The sequence below is a fragment of the Salmo trutta genome, chromosome 15 (genome assembly GCF_901001165.1).
Source record: "Salmo trutta chromosome 15, fSalTru1.1, whole genome shotgun sequence".
NCBI classification, from domain to species: Eukaryota; Metazoa; Chordata; class Actinopteri; order Salmoniformes; family Salmonidae; genus Salmo; species Salmo trutta.
This window is the reverse complement of record NC_042971.1, coordinates 23,191,216-23,209,528: the sequence shown is the minus strand read 5'-3', so window position 1 is coordinate 23,209,528 and position 18,313 is coordinate 23,191,216. Positions and strand designations below refer to the sequence as shown.

The 18,313-nt window shown below is 42.1% G+C and overlaps 1 protein-coding gene across 1 annotated transcript; it reads right to left on the bottom strand.

The window, feature by feature from the left end:
* Positions 1-142: 142 nt before the first annotated feature.
* On the bottom strand, positions 143-3,154 carry LOC115148654 (interferon regulatory factor 2-binding protein 1-like). The gene is made up of 2 exons (XM_029690738.1): positions 1,147-3,154; positions 143-1,038 (listed from the first exon to the last, which is right to left on the bottom strand). The coding sequence occupies exon 1, from the start codon at positions 2,937-2,939 to the stop codon at positions 1,158-1,160; it is 1,782 nt and encodes a 593-aa protein (XP_029546598.1). The 5' UTR covers positions 2,940-3,154; the 3' UTR covers positions 143-1,038; positions 1,147-1,157.
* Positions 3,155-18,313: the final 15,159 nt, after the last annotated feature.

Here is an 18,313-nt window from a genome sequence, read left to right as displayed (position 1 = left end):
TACCTTTTTCTAAGATTGTTTGAAAAATGCTGCACTTCTCCTGGTATGTGTGCCATACAAATACAGAAACATTTTTACAAAAGGGTAGGAATTAAATTGCACTAGCAAAAAGGGAGCAAGACAAAAAAATCCACAAGAGCAATGACTATTCTGGAATTTATTAGAGTTGACCCCATATTAAGATCACATTTGAGTATGTTTAACCATTGAAGCGTGTGTATACATACACACATACAGGGATTTCAAAAAAAGTTAGAGACAAACAACCAGCTTACTTCTGTGGTAGATTAAGAAACCGAGTGACTGACAAAGTTATCAGTGAGTACAGCATACAAAGCGACAGTAAAACTAGAGCACAAAGCCATCTTTGGTCTTATCACTTACTATAAACACATACATTTATTGTATCAAAAATAGAAATTAGTCATTTAAAGTAAATTCACATTTCTGACATACACGTCTCTTCAATGTATGCTCCTTTATTACATATTGTGATTAAAATGTTTAAACCTTGGTTTTAAGGACCTACTGGTTTTGCCATTTAAAAAAAACAAAAAATCCATTTGTCCTGTCCAAATAATGGCCTGCTTCTGGTTACCCATGGACTTTCAATATTAGTATCGTTCACATATGACACAGTATGCAACTAAATTGTTTTATATAGAAAAACATGAAACGTTGAGAGATTGTCATATTAAAGAACAGACCTGTGCTTTCAATCCTGGGCTTTTAAAACAAGGCCTCGTGAATAGCCTCTGCTGCTTCATTGGACATGGAGAATGACTTGTGATTTTCTCTAGTTTAACTATTACTACTAACAGATGAGCCCCGCTCAGACAGACATGTGGCCCCATTTTGGACTGATGGTTCTGGTGTCCTCTAACTTCTTTAAAAAGGTGGTTCTGTTGCCTCCTGGGTTGCGTGGTGATTAGGTTAATTCTTGCTGCACCTCTGCGGTGCAAGTGATGAACTGCAGCCAATCGGAACTTCCGGGTGAGATAAATAGATCAGGGAAGCGCTTTCAAAGTGTTTGATCCGCTGTTGAGAAGACAAAGAAGACGATTACAACATGTATTGGTAACAGAAACAACTACTGCTCTAATAACTCTATGAAAAAAATAAAGATGAATGTCATGGGCCTTTCACCTTGATTGGGGTCAGGGGTCGTTCTCCTTCTTCACCGTCACGTCGCTGTCTCCGGCCAGGATGGTGGAGATCTCTCCCTGCATGAAAGCCCAGGGCACGGTGGATCCGGCCAGGGGACAACGCTCGCCGCTGGGGCAGTACACCTCTCCTCCAGGGCCTTGACTGCGGATGGAGCCACGCGTGCATGGGAAGCAGAACTTGTGGTGTGGGACAGACGGACACTGGACAAAGTGAGTGTCTTCCAGGCGCTCTCGGCAGAGGGTGCAGCAAAGCAGGGCACCGCTCCCGGAATCCCCAGCACTGGTAGTGCTTGGCCCCCCTTGGGCACCCTGGCCCATATCTGCCTGGGAGACTGCGGTGGAGGCAGAGGAGGGACTGCCGCTGGTTGGGCGGCCAGCTGCGGAGGAGTGGGCTGAGGACATGCCGGGGCCGTCTCGGGACATCTGGCTTGAGCTTAGGCTGTCGGCCACTCCCATGAGCGCTGAGATGGGCGAGGGCTGGCTGTGTGAGCGGGGCTGGCCATCCTGGGGGTTGGTCATGCCTGAGCCTAGGGGCTCCATGCCTGGATAGGGACCTCGAGACCAAGGCTCTCTGGCTGGGTGATCCCCCATGGGCCTTCCATCACTCTCTCCGTTTTCAGAGCTCGGTGATGCTTTGCGTCGCCGTGCAGCACCCTTGGTAGGTGCAGAGCGGCCGGTGGGCACCATGGGCATGCCGGCATCCGTGTACGGCTGTGGGAGGATCTCGGGCATCGGTGGCTCCTTAAACGAGCGTACACCGTCACTAAGGAGCTCCGTGAGCGCACGCCAGTCCCCGGCGCCCTGCCGCCTCTCATATTCCACGTAACGCAGCCCAGAGTTCACCGCTTTGCCCGCATCTTTATTTGAGTCACGAAACATCTGCCTGACAAGCTCCGGGATGCCCGAGAAGACTATTCCAGAGCCGCTGGGGTATTCCACAAACACCTTCAGCTCAAACTCAGGCCCGGTCCCGGCTTCGAAAGCGAGAATGCGCCCCACCAGGTTGTGGTCTTTCCTGAAGCGCACACTGAAGGGGGCACAGCCGCAGAGGGTCACCAGGACGTCTCGTACCGCTCTGGGGCGGTTGGGCCAGCCCTCAGCCCGGCTCCTGGCGCTCTCTGCCAGCTCAGCCATGACCTCCCCATTCCTCCAGCCTGCCTCCAGACCCACAAGAGTGGAGGCACCAGCCCCCAGCGACATGGCTGACATTACCTGGCGCCTTCCATCACCACCCATTATATGGCCAGAGGAACCAGCCATCTGCGGGCCCCCAGCTCTGGTGCCTGAAACGGGGGCCAACAAGCCGTGAGGGGCCCCCACTAACCCCTGGGCTATCAAAGCATGAGGTATGGTCCCATGTAGAGCAGGTGCGGCCCCAGCCATAGCCCTTCTAGTGTTGGGGCTCTGCCTGCTCCCCTCTGACATACTCACATCTTCAGCTCTGTGCAGACCATTGGGGAGGCGGGGGGAAACGCCATACTCTCCCCTCCCCCTGTCTAAACGTTCTGCATGCTGCCTCCCTCCTTCCATCGGTCCACCTGAGCTGGGTTTGCCTTGCTGAGGGCCCGGGGACCTTCCGTCCAAAACACCGTGGCTGCTCTTCAACTGCCTGGCCGTCTCAATTAGGAGCTCGATTCTGTCCGCCCCGTCGTAGTTCACGCATCCCCGGCAAACAGCTTCGCTGAATTCCCAGAGCATGGCCCAGGGCATCTTGGGCAGATCGCAGAGGTAGCACCATTGCCGTCTAGAGGATGCCTGCGAGGCGGAGGACATGTTGTTTACAGGCCCTCACACAAACTTTCTTGAGCGGCCAACGCGTTTGTCTTTGCTTTTAGCGTCTTCGTCAATATTCAGTCACGTTGAGAAACATGTCCTGATTTTGTTGTAAAATATAAAACTATGCTCAAAAAGCTCTTGTTGATTGCTGCTTTTAAAAGTTAGCTACGTTTTCCTTTTCGGGATGCCCGTGTCGGTCTGTCTGGGCGGAAGTAAAATGTGTTTAAGACACCGGATACACGCACCTACGCTGCATTGCGGTTGCATTCTGGGAGCTGTAGTTTAAGCCTGAACATCTCTCCTCGATAGCTGGCCAGCTCACACTCATTCAACATTTTAAGAAACATTACTTAGCTAACTAACTACATGATTAATGCAATGTTCTGTGTCCAGTGCTTCTACGAATGATATCAACACGACAAAAGAGGGAACTAGCTCATTATTGTCTAGCTTGAACGTGTGACCGATTGAGTGTAGCCGAGTGTGGTAGCCGAGGCAACAGAAGTAAAAGGATGCGTTCGAGGAGATCACTTTGTCAAGTCCTTGGCCATCGTTGGTTACCGCCTTTAAAGTATATTGCATTGAGCAAAAGCATGAAGTTGACAAAAATCAGGTGATCAAAGTTCATGAAATTTTGACTGCAGTCGACTTATAAGTTTCTGCAGTTGCTCTTCATCAACTTCATCCTGCAGCCATCACCTGCATTGTGCACTGCTGATCCACCCCCAGAAGAAAAAAAACATGTTTTAAAGCTAATTTCCTGCAATTCTCCATATTTTCACATGGCTTAGGCCCTTGACCAGGGCTGAATAAAAAAAAAAGTTGAATACACACTCAATATTCGACGACTTGGTTTGAAGTACCTTTTGAGATTATTTGGGCATGACATTTAGAGTATGCTAACTGGGGGACATTGAATAACTTTTTTGGGGGGGATAGAAAATGCTAATATTATTGGTTGATGGCAGTGGCTAACCATATTATGGATTTCAGTCTCCTTGTCCATAGCAAACAAACATGTAAATATGTAATTAATTTGGGCCATAGAAAATCCTGGCAAAAGTTAACTGTCCAAGAGGGTTGGCCACCCCTGATCTATGTTTCCCAAATACTGGAGGTTTGAATATGTTCATGTGACGTTATACAAATTACTCCACATTCAAGAAAACTGTAATGAACATCAATCTTCAGGTGGTTGAGGCTGATTTGCAAAACCTTTCCATCATCTTACTCTACATCAGTGTTTCCCAACTCCAGTCCTCCAGACGCTCAACAGCACACATTGTTGTTTTAGCCCCAGACAAACTCACCTGATTCATCTAATTGAGGGCTTGATGATTAGTTGACTAGTTGTATCAGGTGTACATGTCTGGGGCTACAACAAAAATGTGTGCTGTTGTGGGTACTCGAGGAGTTGGGAAGCACTGCTCTACATAGGCATCTTTTGCATTTCTGCCTAGCAGCTTGTGCACAAGACTAAAATGACAAAACAGGATATTTGATGCAAGGGGCATTTCAATGCAGCCTATTCTCATTTTATGACTTTAGCCTATATGCAACACTGTCCATAAATGCTTACATAAATGCACAGACACGAGTTGGGATATCAGATTTCAAATAGCCTAATTACACCAGCAGAATTGGTAAGAAGCAAAATAATAGATTAGATTAGAGTTTATTAAAAAATATATATATTTATTAAATTTTTTTAGGGGGTAGATCAGCTTTAATTTTGCCGTTAGATTGTGGCTTCCATCAATGTAATTGTCTGCATTATTTCCAATCCCCCATATTTATTATTTTCCCCTAACCCTACCATTCCTCCCCTAATTAGAGTAAACTTATGGAAAACAACAATTAGGCTTCTACTTCCAGCTTATACATACTATATACATTTTATGGACACAGTATATTTTACAATAGTTGTCTTTTGTTTGGTTTTAGTGCCATCCTTCAGCTCAACCCCTCCCATCTATCTCTGAACACCATCAGTTTTGATTTCTATTTGCCATATATTTTTCAACAGTCCTGTGATGTTTCACAAAAGTTCTGATTCTTTCTGTTCTCATAGATTCTACATATTGTAAATTAAAGATAAACATTTTTGCTAAGAGTATTAGTATATTATTGATCGATTGACTATGACTTTTTAAATCATCCAGCAGTGCTATTTGCAGAGTTAGCTCCAGGTAAATGTTGCAATTCTTCAGCCATTCCTGAACCTTCGACCAAAAACAAGCTACATATGGACAGTACCAAAACAAATTATCTAATGATTCTGTCTCTTCGCAGCAAAATCTGCAGAGCTGGGATGGTTGTATCCCCCATATATATATATGTAAACATTACATTGGTAGCAAGAATTTTGTATAATCATTTAAATTGAAAAAGTAAAAGTTTTGAATCTAGCGTTGTTTTGAGTATCAGTTCATAAACCATGTGCCATGGAATTGGTACATCAAACATTTCTTCCCAACTATTTTGCAATCTATATGGCACAGCTGTCATACATTTTTTGGTCCTTAAATTAAACTAGTATACTATTTTCTTTATCACAATTTTCTTTAACCAATTTTGGTCTTTAATGCAGGGCTGACAGACAGGTTCCTTACTTTCTCCCCCTTCCACTTGCCTCTTCCATTTTTGCGGTAATGCTGCAATTAGTTGGTTGAAATTTTGAGTAGAACAGACATTTCCATATTTTTTTGTTAGCTGCATGTGTGACATAACTCCACCAGTCCTATTTATAATAGAATTTAAAAAGATTATACCTTTAGAATTTTTTTGTTGCGTAAAATATATATATTTTGTAATCAATTACTATATTTGAGTTCAAACATAATATTTGATTTCTTTATTTCGGGATATGAATACCGAGTATGTCCACTTCACCGTTAGACTATATTATTGGTAAACTACACGGAAATGTAAAAGTTTTATTTTTAAGTGATCCAATACGTAATATAGTACATAATTTGGTTGTAATCCAGAGAGGTTAGAAAAATTATCTAGATCATCTATGAGGCTGTGGAGGGATCCAAATTGTGGCTTTAAAAGAAAATGTGAATCATCAGCATACAATGACACCTTTGTTTTTAAGCCCTGGATTTCTAGGCCCTTGATATTATTGTTGGATCTTATTTTAATAGCTAACATTTGATGGCCTTAATAAATAGATATGCCGATAGTGGACAACCTTGTTTTAATCCTCTTGACAGTTTAATACTTTCTGAGAAGAAGCCATTATTTACTATTTTACACCTAGGATTACTATATATAACCTTAACCCATTGTATAAGAGATTCTCCAAAATTGAAATATTCCAGGCATTTATATATAAATTCCAGTTGTACTTTATCAAAAGACTTTTCAAAGTCAGCTATGAGTACCAGGCCTGGTTTCCCAGATCTTTCATAGTGTTCTGTTGTTTCCAGCACTTGTCTTATATTATACAACGGGTGGGTCTAATCCTTAATGCTGATTGGTTAAAACCGCATTCCAGCCTGTGTCTATTCCACAAGTTACCCCCGGCTAAATCTATGATGTTAAAATGCCTATTTACTCGGTTCTATCTGACTGTGAAATCCACTGTCTCATCACCCCAGGCAGGCACTTTATAAACTTGATCTCCACTATAAAAAGCATCTAGACATTATCTCACATTTCTTTTAGACTAACATTTAGTTTACAACAGCAGAGATATGTATAAACCTTGCTGTCTGTCTCTCCGACATTTACAATGTTGTTTCAATATTCAAATTCGATCTCCAGCTGCCTCATAGTAATGAACATGTCGGGAGTCAGGATGAGACAGAAAGACAGGCAGCGTTTCTCAGCCAGTCGAAATCATGAATCAGCTGGCATCATTTTTATGGATATGTACAAAGAAATGTCAATTGAAAAAAGGTCAAACAAAACAAAGTACAGCTAGTTTGCAGTCTTTCCAGCTTCAGTTTGAAGTGTTTGGGTTAGCTGTGTTGTTGGCTAGCTCCTCTTAACAACAGTGTCCTGACGAGTGAGCACATTTTCTATGCCATGCCTCATTAGCTCAAATAATGTCACTAGAAAACAGCTTAAACAAATGCAAATGCAGCTACTTTGCTGTTATTCTGGCTGCACTTTTTGACGTGACTATAAGTTAGCCGTAGTTGGCTAGCTAGCAAGCAAGGGATAAGAACGTTGCCAGCCAGTATGACAATGGAACATTTGGAATGAACGACTGGGTCGCATCCACAAATACAGAACAAAAAGACTGAACGATTGGGTCGTGTCTCTAGCAACCGAACCGATAGAATGAATGACCAGCCGGCTTGGATAGCAACCCTAGATTTGTGTCGGGACTATATGTTCTGGAAGGATGAAATAGTATGAATAAATTCATCAAAATAAAGTTTTTCATGAAAATATGTCAATCATTATTTGGATATGTTGGTAACCCATTGCATAAAAATGATAATAGCCTCAAAGCCGGTGTTTGGAGAATATATTGGCACGGTTTGCAACACCCGTGCCAATATATCCTCCAAACACCGGGTTCTCGGGCATTATCTCCAATGTATCGTCCATGTAAAAAAACCTGTCTGATTAGGATGAATAATATCCGACAATACCTTTTTAATTCTATGCGCTATGCAGTTTGCTAGAATTTTTGCATCACAACACTGAAGTGTAAGGGGCCTCCAATTTTTTTAATAGATTGGATCTTTATATTTACCACTTGGGTACTGTTTCAGGGAATAATTAAATCAGACCTTCCTGCTGAGTATGTGATAATCTACAATTTTTAATGGAGAGGTTAAAATACGCTAATAACGGTCCTCTGAGTACATCAACAATCTTTTAATTTTACATTATTAATAGGAAAAAAATACTTACAATTAACTTTGGTTAGTGGAGATGTAAGAGACTGAAACAAAAACATATGCTTAAAGTACTTTGCTTCCTCTTTCAACATATAGTTTGGTGATCATGGGTGACTCCGTCAGTTGTAACAAGTTTCAGTAAATTCTGTTTGGTAGCATTTCTATGTTAAAGATTTTTTTAAACCTGGCATCTAGTACCATACCCCGTACAAAGACACTTAAATATTTTGTCTTGCCCATTCACCCTCTGAACGGCACACATACACAATCCATGTCTCAATTGTCTCAAGGCTTAAAAATCCTTCTTTGGCCTGTCTCCTCCCCTTCAGCTACACTGATTGAAATGGATTTATTAACAAGTGACTTCAATAAGGGATCATAGCATTCATTTGGATTCAACTGGTAAGTCTATGTCATGGAAAGATCAGGTCCCCTTAATATTTTGGACACTCATACAGCGCATTCGGAAAGTATTCAGACCCCTTTACTTTTTTTGTTACTTTACAGCCTTATTCTAAAATGGATTAAATATTTGTTTTTAAATCCTCAGCAATGTACACACAATACCCCATAATGACAAAGCGAAAAACAGGTTTTTAGAGATGTTTGCAGATTTATAAAAAATACAAAACAGAAATAACCTTATTTACATAAGTATTCAGACCCTTTGCTTTGAGACTCGAAATTGAGCTCAGGTGCATCCTATTTCCATTGATCATCCTTCAGAAGGTTCTATGGCTTGATTGGAGTCCACCTGTGGTAAATTCAATTAGTTGGACATGATTTGGAAAGGCACACGTCTCTCTCTATATAAGGTTTTACAGTTGACAGTGCATGTCAGAGCAAACACCAAGCCATGAGGTCGAATGAATTGTCCATAGAGCTCAGAGACAGGATTGTGTAGAGTCAAAGATCTGGGGAAGGATACCAAATCAATTCTGCAGCATTGAAGGTCCCCAAGAACACAGGGGAGTCCATCATTTTTAAATGGAAGAAGTTTGGAACCACCAAGACTCACATCTGGAGGAAACCTGGCACCATCCCTACAGTAAAGCATGGTGGTGGCAGCATCATGCTGTGGGGATGTTCAACAAAGTACTGAGTAAAAGGTCTGAATACTTATGTAAATGTGATATTTCAGTTTTTTTTATACATTTGCAAAAATTCAGAAAGTATTCACACCCCTTGACTTTTTCTACATTTTGTTGTTATGGCCCGATTTTTTTTGTCACTGGCCTACACACAATACCCCATAATGTCAAAGTGGAATGATGTTTTTAAAAATGTTGACAAATAACTATTCAACCCCTTTGTTATGGCAAGCCTAAATAAGTTCAGGAGTAAAAATGTGCTTAACAAGTCACATAATAAGTTGCATGGACTCACTCTGTGTGCAATAATAGTATTTAACATGAATTTTGAATGACCACCTCATCTGTGTACCCCACACGTACAATTATCTGTAAGGTCCCTCAGTCGAGCAGTGAATTTCAAACACAGATTCAACCACAAAGACCAGGGAGGTTTTTGGGCACCTTTTGGTAGATTGGTAAAAAAATCTGAAAGCAGACATTGAATATCCCTTTGACCATGGTGAAGTAATTCATTACACTTTGGACGGTGTATGAATACACCTAGTCACTACAAAGACACAGGTGTACTTCCTACCTCAGTTGCTGGAGAGGAAGGAAACCGCTCAGGGATTTCACCAATGGTGACTTTAAAACAGTTATAGAGTTGGATGGCTGTGAGGCGAAAACTGAAGATGGATCAACAACATTGTACATAGTTACTCCACAATACTAACTTTATTGACAGAGTGAAAAGAAGGAAGTCTGTACAGAATACAAATATTCCAAAACATGCATCTTGTTTGCAACAAGGCACTAAAGTAATACTGCAAAAAAATGTGGCAAAGCCATACATTTTTTTGTCCTGAAAACTAGGTGTTATGTTTGGGGCAAATCTAATATAACACATTTTGAATTCCGGCTGTAACACAACAAAATGTGGAATGAGTCAAGGGATCTGAATACTTTCTGAAGTCAATGCTTTCACTCTCTCTCTCAATCTGTATGCCTATAGATGCCAGCACTGGAGGACATGATTGTTTTGGGCAGTCCCTCTCGCCCTCTGTGGGCGGGGGTGGAACGCTTTCCCAACCTCATCCTCCAAGGCATCCCTGGTTTCAAGGCTGTCTTGATGACCACCCCCAAATTCCAGCACAACTCCCTCATGAAGGTAAAACCAAACACGCATAGTTAAGGCACAGGCTTTCGCATTGGCTGTTTGTGCGAGTGTGTACTACTGTGTACCCAGCAGACATGGGTTCAAATAGTATTTGAAATATAAAAAATACTTAAGTGGTGCTTTATTGGGATTGCCTAGTGCAAGGAACGAATGGAATAGTCAAAAAGTGCAAACACTGCCCATTTGGCTCTCCAGGCATGCTCAAGAAAATGCTTAATTTAAATTTCGCCAATTCAGGGGGTAAACTGAAATTCCAATTGCAAATTTCCTCAATGATTTTCCATAAGAAAAACATTGGAATTTCAGTTTACTACCTGAGTTTCATGGAATTGAAAAAGTATTTGATCCCCTGCTGATTTTGTACGTTTGCCCACTGACAAAGAAATGATCAGTCTATAAATTTAATGGTAGGTTTATTTGAACAGTGAGAGACAGGATAACAACAAAAAAATCCAGAAAAACGCATGTCAAAAATGTTATAAATTGATTTGCATTATAATGAGGGAAATAAGTTTTTGACCCCTCAGCAAAACATGACTTAGTACATGGTGGCAAAACCCTTGTTGGCAATCACAGAGGTCAGACGTTTCTTGTAGTTGGCCACCAGGTTTGCACACATCTCAGGAGGGATTTTGTCCCACCCCTCTTTGCAGAACTTCTCCACGTCATTAAGGTTTTGAGGCTGACGTTTGGAAACTCTAACTATTATAATAACAGTGGAGGTTTGCATTTTTAGGGGGGTATGATATTTGTGCGTCTAACTTTCTCACTCATCATTATTCACAATTAATTCAGGATTATCCATAATCATGGTGGCATCCACATTCATGTAGAAGTGTTTAGAAACATATTATATTCTTATATACAATAAGTGACTCAAAAAAGACCACAAAAGGGTCATATTAGATTGTGTAGAAATGCAGAAATTGAGCTTTAGATGCCCCAAAGAATTCTGAGGGAGGACCACAAGACCCCCCGCCAGATTATGTCCCCTCCACTTCTAAAGCCCCTGGGTCCTGCAAAACTAAGGCCGTCGACTAAATAATGACAGTTCTGCCGAGTTGTTCTGCTGAGTTATTCGAGGAAGGAAAGAGAAGAAGGCACCACACCACTCTTAATAGCTTACCCAGTTATTTCAGATGATCTAATTTTGCTCTTTTATAGCTTTGGCAACTGTGTGTTTTCTTTCCCTGTAGGCTTTACAGACCCTCCCCACCCCTTGGCTGCAACCCTCACTCACAAGGCAGGCAATACGCTTGACCTCCTCTTTAGTAGAGGCTGTTCGCCTACTAATCTCATTGCAACCCCATTCCAGGTCTCTGATCACTACTTTGTTTCCTTTTCTGTCTCCCTCTCCTCCAACCCTAGCCACTCGGCCCCTACCCAGATGGTCATGCGCAATCACAATCTTAGCGCTCTCTCTACCACTACTCTCTCCTCTTCTATCCTATCAACTCTCCCTTCTGCTAAATCCTTCTCCCTCCTGTCTCCTGATTCTGCCTCTTCGACTCTACTCTTCTCCTTTCCCACATCCTATGACTCGCACTGTCCCCTCTCCTCCTGCTCCGTGGCTGAATGACTCATTGTGAGCTTACAGAACAGGGCTGCGGGCAGCTGAGCAAACATGGAGAAAAATTTAACTTCCAGAGGACCTATCATCCTTTCACTCCCTCCTCTCTATCTTTTCTTCCTCTGTATCTGCTGCTAAAGCCACTTTCTATCACTCTAAATTTCAAGCTTCTGCCTCTAACCATAGGAAACTTTTTTCCACCTACCTCCTCACTTTCTGCAGATTACTTTGTCAACCACTTTGAAAAGAAGGTTGACGACATCCACTCCTCATTCACTCAGCCTATTGAGTTCACTGGTCCCACTCACACAGAACTACCCTACGCCTTGACCTCTTTCTCGCCTCTTTCTTCAGATGAAATCCTGCAACTAGTGAGGTCCGGGCGCCCGACAACCTGCCTGCTCAAACCCATCCCTTCCTATTTTCTCCAGACCACCTCTGGAGACCTTCCTCCATTCCTCACTTCCCCCATCAACTCATCCCTGACCAATGGCTGCATCCCCTCTGACTTCAAATGGCAAGAGTAGCTCCCTACTCAAGAAACCAACACTCAACCCCTCACAAACTACAGACTGGTATCCCTTTCTTTTATTTCCAAAACACTTGAGTGTGCTGTCTCTGACCAACTCTCTCGCTATCTTACTCAGAACAATCTTCTTGACCCTAACCAGTCAGGCTTCACAATGGGTCACTCAACCAAGATTGCTCTTCTCTGTGTCATGGATGCTCTCCACACTGTCAAAGCTGACTCTCTCTGTTCTCTGTTCTCATCCTCCTAGATCTATCCACTGCCTTCGACACTGTGAACCATCAGATCCTCGTCTTCACCCTCTCAGGACTCTGCACACTATTGGATTGCATCCTACCTGGCAGGCTGCTCCTACCCGGTGTCGTGGAGAAGATCCGTGTCTACACCACATATTCTCACTACTGGTGTCCCCCAGGGCTTTGTTCTAGGCCCTCTCCTCTTCTGTCTCGATACACCAAGTCACTAAGCTCTGTCATATCCTCACATGGTCTCTCCTATCATTGCTATGTGGGTGACAGTCAACTACTTTTCTCCATCCCCCCTTCTGACACCCAGATGGTGACACTCATCTCTGCGTGCCTGGCAGATATCTCCGCTTGGATGTCAGCCCACCACCTCAAGCTCAACCTTGACAAGACGGCGCTGCTCTTCCTCCCAGGGAAGGCCGGCCCACACCAAGACCTCTCCATCACGGTTGACAACTCCATGGTGTCCTCCTCCCAGAGTGCAAAGAACCTTGGCATGACCCTGGACAACACCGTCGTTCTCTGAAAACATCAAAGCGGTGACTCGTTCATGCTCTACAACATCCGTAGAGGACAACCCTACGTCACACAGGAAGTGGCGCAGGTCCTAATCCAGGCATTTACCATCTTCCGTCTGGACTACTGCAACTCGCTGTTGGCTGGGCTCCCCGCTTGTGCCATCAAACCCCTGCAACTTATCTATCTATAACTTAGCCCACCTGGTGTTCAACCTTCTCAAGTTTTTCCATGTCACCCCTCTCCTCCGCACACTCCACTGGCTTCCAGTCAAAGCTCGCACAATATATCACACACAATTTCTATATCAAATGGGTTGTAAAGCAGTTGTACAACCTGAGTGCGTACTAGGCCTATTTGTTTTCATGAGAATACACAGTAGATGTTCCTGTGAGAGGTTGAATGTAAACCCTCCCTCGCTCTCTCTGTGGTTAGGTGGTGTACACAGTGGACTGAGGAAAAGGGTTCTGTGGTGAAGAGGAAGCTGACTGTTGGCAAAGATCCTTTCCTATAGCCACTTCTCGACCAACCAGAGTCCCACCTGTTTTGAGCCCCACCTTTTTATCAACACATTTGGGGGAGGGGTTGCCTGTTTTGCATGTTATTTTGGCATTAATATGTGTCACATATCAGTTTGTAATAAACTATCAAAATAAAGAAAGTCGCACACTCCATGTATAATCTCCCAGCAATTTAATGGGTATTTATGTCCCAGTTGTTGAATCTTGTTATGTTCATACAAATATTTACACATGTTAAGTTTCTCAAAATAAACGCAGTTGACAGTGAGAGGATGTTTCTTTTTTTGCTGAGTTTCTTTGTGAAAATATGAAACTCAGCAAAAAAAGAAACGTCCTCTCATTGTCTACTGCGTTTATTTTCAGAAAACTTAACATGTGTAAATATTTGTATGAACACAACACCAGATTTGCCAGTACTTGCTGTGAGATGTTACCCCACTCTTCCACCAAGGCACCTGCAAGTTCTCAGACATTTCTGAGGGGAATGGCCCTAGCCCTCACCCTCCACTCCAACAGCTCCCAGACGTGCTACAAGACCAGAAAACCAGACCGCGTGTAGTGTGGGCTACATGGCTGGAAATGGTTCAACTCTGAAACTATCGAATAAGAGCAAATCCTAGACGTAGAATTACTAGTCTGCAGCTAGAAATTACGTAAACCTAGGATGAGAATACCGACAACCGCCGAAACATCTATCTAAGAACATGGTACGCCTGACGTATCCATTATGAACATAACCCAAGACTTTCTGTTGATTGACTCTTCAGCAGACGGTCCAGCGATTTCAACAGAGAGAGACAACAAGACATACAAGCATAAATATGTACATTGCAATTTCTTTCAGAATGAGCAGCCGTTCATGTGCAAAGGATTATAATTATCAACTGTGTGTAATGAATCCATTTTGTCTTTCCAGCTCTTTTATCTGTCCCCACCCCTTTCCATTGTCTACCAAGCCGTCATACCGGTTAAGCCCACTAGGGACTTATCAATGTGTTGTGTTAGTAACCAATATCTACTATACTACTGTTTGTTATGTAATTCTGTGTGATTATTTAGTTAGTTAGTAGAAAGAATAATTAAGCCAATTTGTAATTTGCTGATTCATGATTTAGGCTAGGATTCATAAAGATATCCAATTGTTTGCAACGTTCAGTAATGAGAACTGATGCGGTAATAATAATACATTAATGAGATTGACTAATCGATAAGATATGAAAATATCTGAAGAGTTATATTCGGGAAATTGACACTCTATAAACAAACATTTTCCATGTTGCCCCGACTTCCTAGTTATTTCAATTACATGATTAGTTTAATCACGTAATTAAATTGCACATAGAGAATTGGTTTGATAAAATAAGTCTTCACATTTAATGATAGTCACAGACACGACCCTAATAATTTGGTCCCTTTTCCCCTCTTAATTTCGCCTACTGTTCTGACTTGGTGGTGCACATGTAGCCTATGGCCTGTTTTAGAAAAATGTAATCATTGAATATTGTAAGAGCTTTCATTGTCTGCTTATATGCTCCCTTTATTTATCCTACTGTTCTGACTTGGTGTACAGGGAGAATACTGTAAGAACGGCCCATGTTCTAAATTCTATCGCTGTACATTTCAAAAGTGCTGAACAAATAGATATATTGACTCTATCTGTCGAGCTCACTCATGAATGCTTTAATTTAAATTACGGATTGCCTCTTATCTGCTCGTCGTCCCCTTATGCCATAGTTTGTACATCTCAATTGTCCGATTTTTTTTAAGCAAGTCAGCCATATCAGCTATGTTTGTTTAATAGGCAGTAAATAAGGCAGAATTAACTGTTTCGCTGCCAGACAAGGCTCTGCTGATAACCAGGTGTAGCAGTGGTAAGGTGTTGGGACAGCTTTATGTAGGCCCTAACAGTTTTGTGGGCGCCGTTTGTCACAGTTATAGTGCTATTAATGTATTGTTTAGTGTTGGGTTGTGTAGTGGCTTTTCTGGCATGCATACATATTTTTAAAAGTTGTTTGCCCCACCAAGATTTACATGCTAAAATCGCCACTGCTGCGGATATATAGCCACCTGCACTCATTCTCTGAGTGAGTTTTTGTTTGTTTGTTGTAAATCATGTGTCACGATCGCAGATTTTAGAGAACCAACAAATGTCGGTATATATAAGTGTCTTCTATTGGCTGAAAGCTTAAATTCTTGTTAATATAACTGCACTGTCCAATTTACAGTAGCTATTACTGCGGAAAAATGCCATGCTATTGTTTGAGGAGAGCTCCTAACAACAAAACAGTTTTTTCACTGCGATAGGTTTGATAAATTCGAAATGTGTACTTACATTCTGAAATCTTGCTCTGATATATCATCCAAAGGATCCCAGAGATAACATGAAGTGTTGTTTTGTTAGATAAAATCCTTCTTCATATCCTAAAATGGTCCATATAGCATGCACGATCGATTTTGTATTTCCAGTCATTCAATTTGCAAAGAAAGGAATCTGTGAAAATCTAACCCTAAACGTTGTTTCAACCAGTGAAATCACGTTTGTATGTATTCCTCAGAGATCCTAGAACGTAACCAGACTTCACTAGGGGTGTAGTATATCCTATAGGACACCAAATTTGGTCAGAGAGCGACGCATTCATGGCACGCCGATGACACAGGCAGTCTTCACTTCATCGACTCTAACTTTGTCAAATAAGCACTAATCAGGGTCAAACAAAGCTAGCTAGATAGCCAATGAGCTGGGCTTTACGGGAGTATCAGGAAACCCTGTATCTGTCGTAAAATGTAGCTGCTAACCTTGTGCGACTGCATGCATTTTCCTTTTGGAGCACAATTATAAGAATATTCAGAGTTGTGAAGTTCTGAAAACTGGTTGTTTTGCAAATGTTGAACTCATAATATGGCTACTAATACTGGAAAAGCTAAAGTCCAAGTATACAGATTTGACGATATTCTTGCAGAAAAATGTAATATGAATGCAAATGTCTCCTTCACGATTTGCCCAAATGTACCTGGGTGACTTTACACTAAATGTCATGTAGTTCACTCATTCTTCAAGTTATCCATCTGAAACTTTGCACATACACTGCTTCCATCTTGTGGACACCATCAGAATTACAACCAGAGTGATGGCTAGAACTGGGACCTTTCTGTTGCATGGTGGTAGAAAACAAAGTTAGTTTTTTTTCTTTGTATTTTCTTCTACCAGAGCTATTGTGTTATATTCTCCTACATTCAATTCACATTTCCACAAACTTCAAAGTGTTTCCTTTCAAATGATACCAAGAATATGCATATCCTTGCTTCAGGGCCTGAGCTACAGGTAGTTAGATTTGGGTGTGTCATTTTAGGTGAAAATTGAAAAATGCCTTTTGGCTTTTGTCTGGCATCTCGCACTGTCGGCAGCGTCTCAAGACTAGTTGTCTATTGAGCCGACTGTGAGTTGGGGTAGTTCGTTTCACGTAGCTCTCCGCCTATGCCCTGAGAGGGCCGAGTTAGCCATTTGACAGAGTGGTGAATGTGCTGCTAAAAAGGCAAATCGGGGGGACGCATTCGAACATAATGAACAAACCGCTGTTCATGAATGTTGACAAAGAGGCAGGCACTCAGTCAGATCAAGAATAAGCGTTATGAGCTTTGATCAACGCTGGGAGCAATATTTAGATGTTGACCCATCATTTATTTTCTTTATTGTGTACAATATATGTCTTTTTATTATTATTTCTCAAATTAGAAAAAATTACAGAGGACCTCGGTATCCTCATGTAGCTTTAGGGTTATATTATGTGATTTATATATATATATATAACAATTTCTAAGATTTTACTGAGTTACAGTCCATACAAGGAAATCAGTCAATGGAAATTAATTCATTACACCCTAATCTATGGATTTCACATGACTGGGAATACAGATATGCATCTGTTGGTCACAGATACCTCTAAAAAAAAAGGCATGGTCGTGGATTAGAAAACCAGTCAGTATCTGGTGTGACCACCATTTGCCTCATGCAGCGCGACACATCTCCTTTGCATAGAGTTGATCAGGCTGTTGATTGTGGCCTCTTCAATGGCTATGCGAAGTTACTGGATATTGACGGGAACTGGAACACTCTGTCATACACGTCGATTGAGAGCATCCCAAACATGCTCAATGGGTGACAAGTCTGGAGGCCACGGAAGAACTGGGACATTTTCAGCTTCCAGGAATTGTTAACAGATCCTTGCGACATGGGGACAAGCATTATCATGCTGAAACATGAGGTAATGGCAGCGGATTAATGGCATGACAATGGGCTTCAGGTCCCGGTCACGGTATCTCTGCATTCAAATTGCCATCAATAAAATACAATTGTGTTCGTTGTCCGTAGCTTATGCCTGCCCATAACATAACCCCACCGCCACCATGGGGCACTCTATTCACAACATTGATATCAGCAAACCTCTCGCCCACATGACGCAATACACGTGGTCTGCTGTTGTGAGGCCGGTTGGACATACTGCCAAACTCTCTAAAACTATGTTGGAAGCGGCTTATGGTAGAGAAATTAGCCTTGAATTATCCGGTAACAGTTCTGGTGGACATTCCTGCTGTCAGCAGGCCCATTGCACCCTCCCTCAAAACTTGATACATCTGTGGCACTGTGTTGTGTGACAAAACTGCACATTTTAAAGTGGCTGGATTCAGGTGGATGGATTATCTTTACAAAGGAGAAATACACACTAACAGGGATGTAAACAAATTTGTGCACAACATTTGAGAGAAATAAGCTTTTTGTGCATATGGAACATTTCTGGGATCGTTTATTTCAGCTCATGAAACCAACACTTTGCATATCTTTCTACCGCTCTCCCTCCTTCCTCTCCCCCTCCTCCTCCT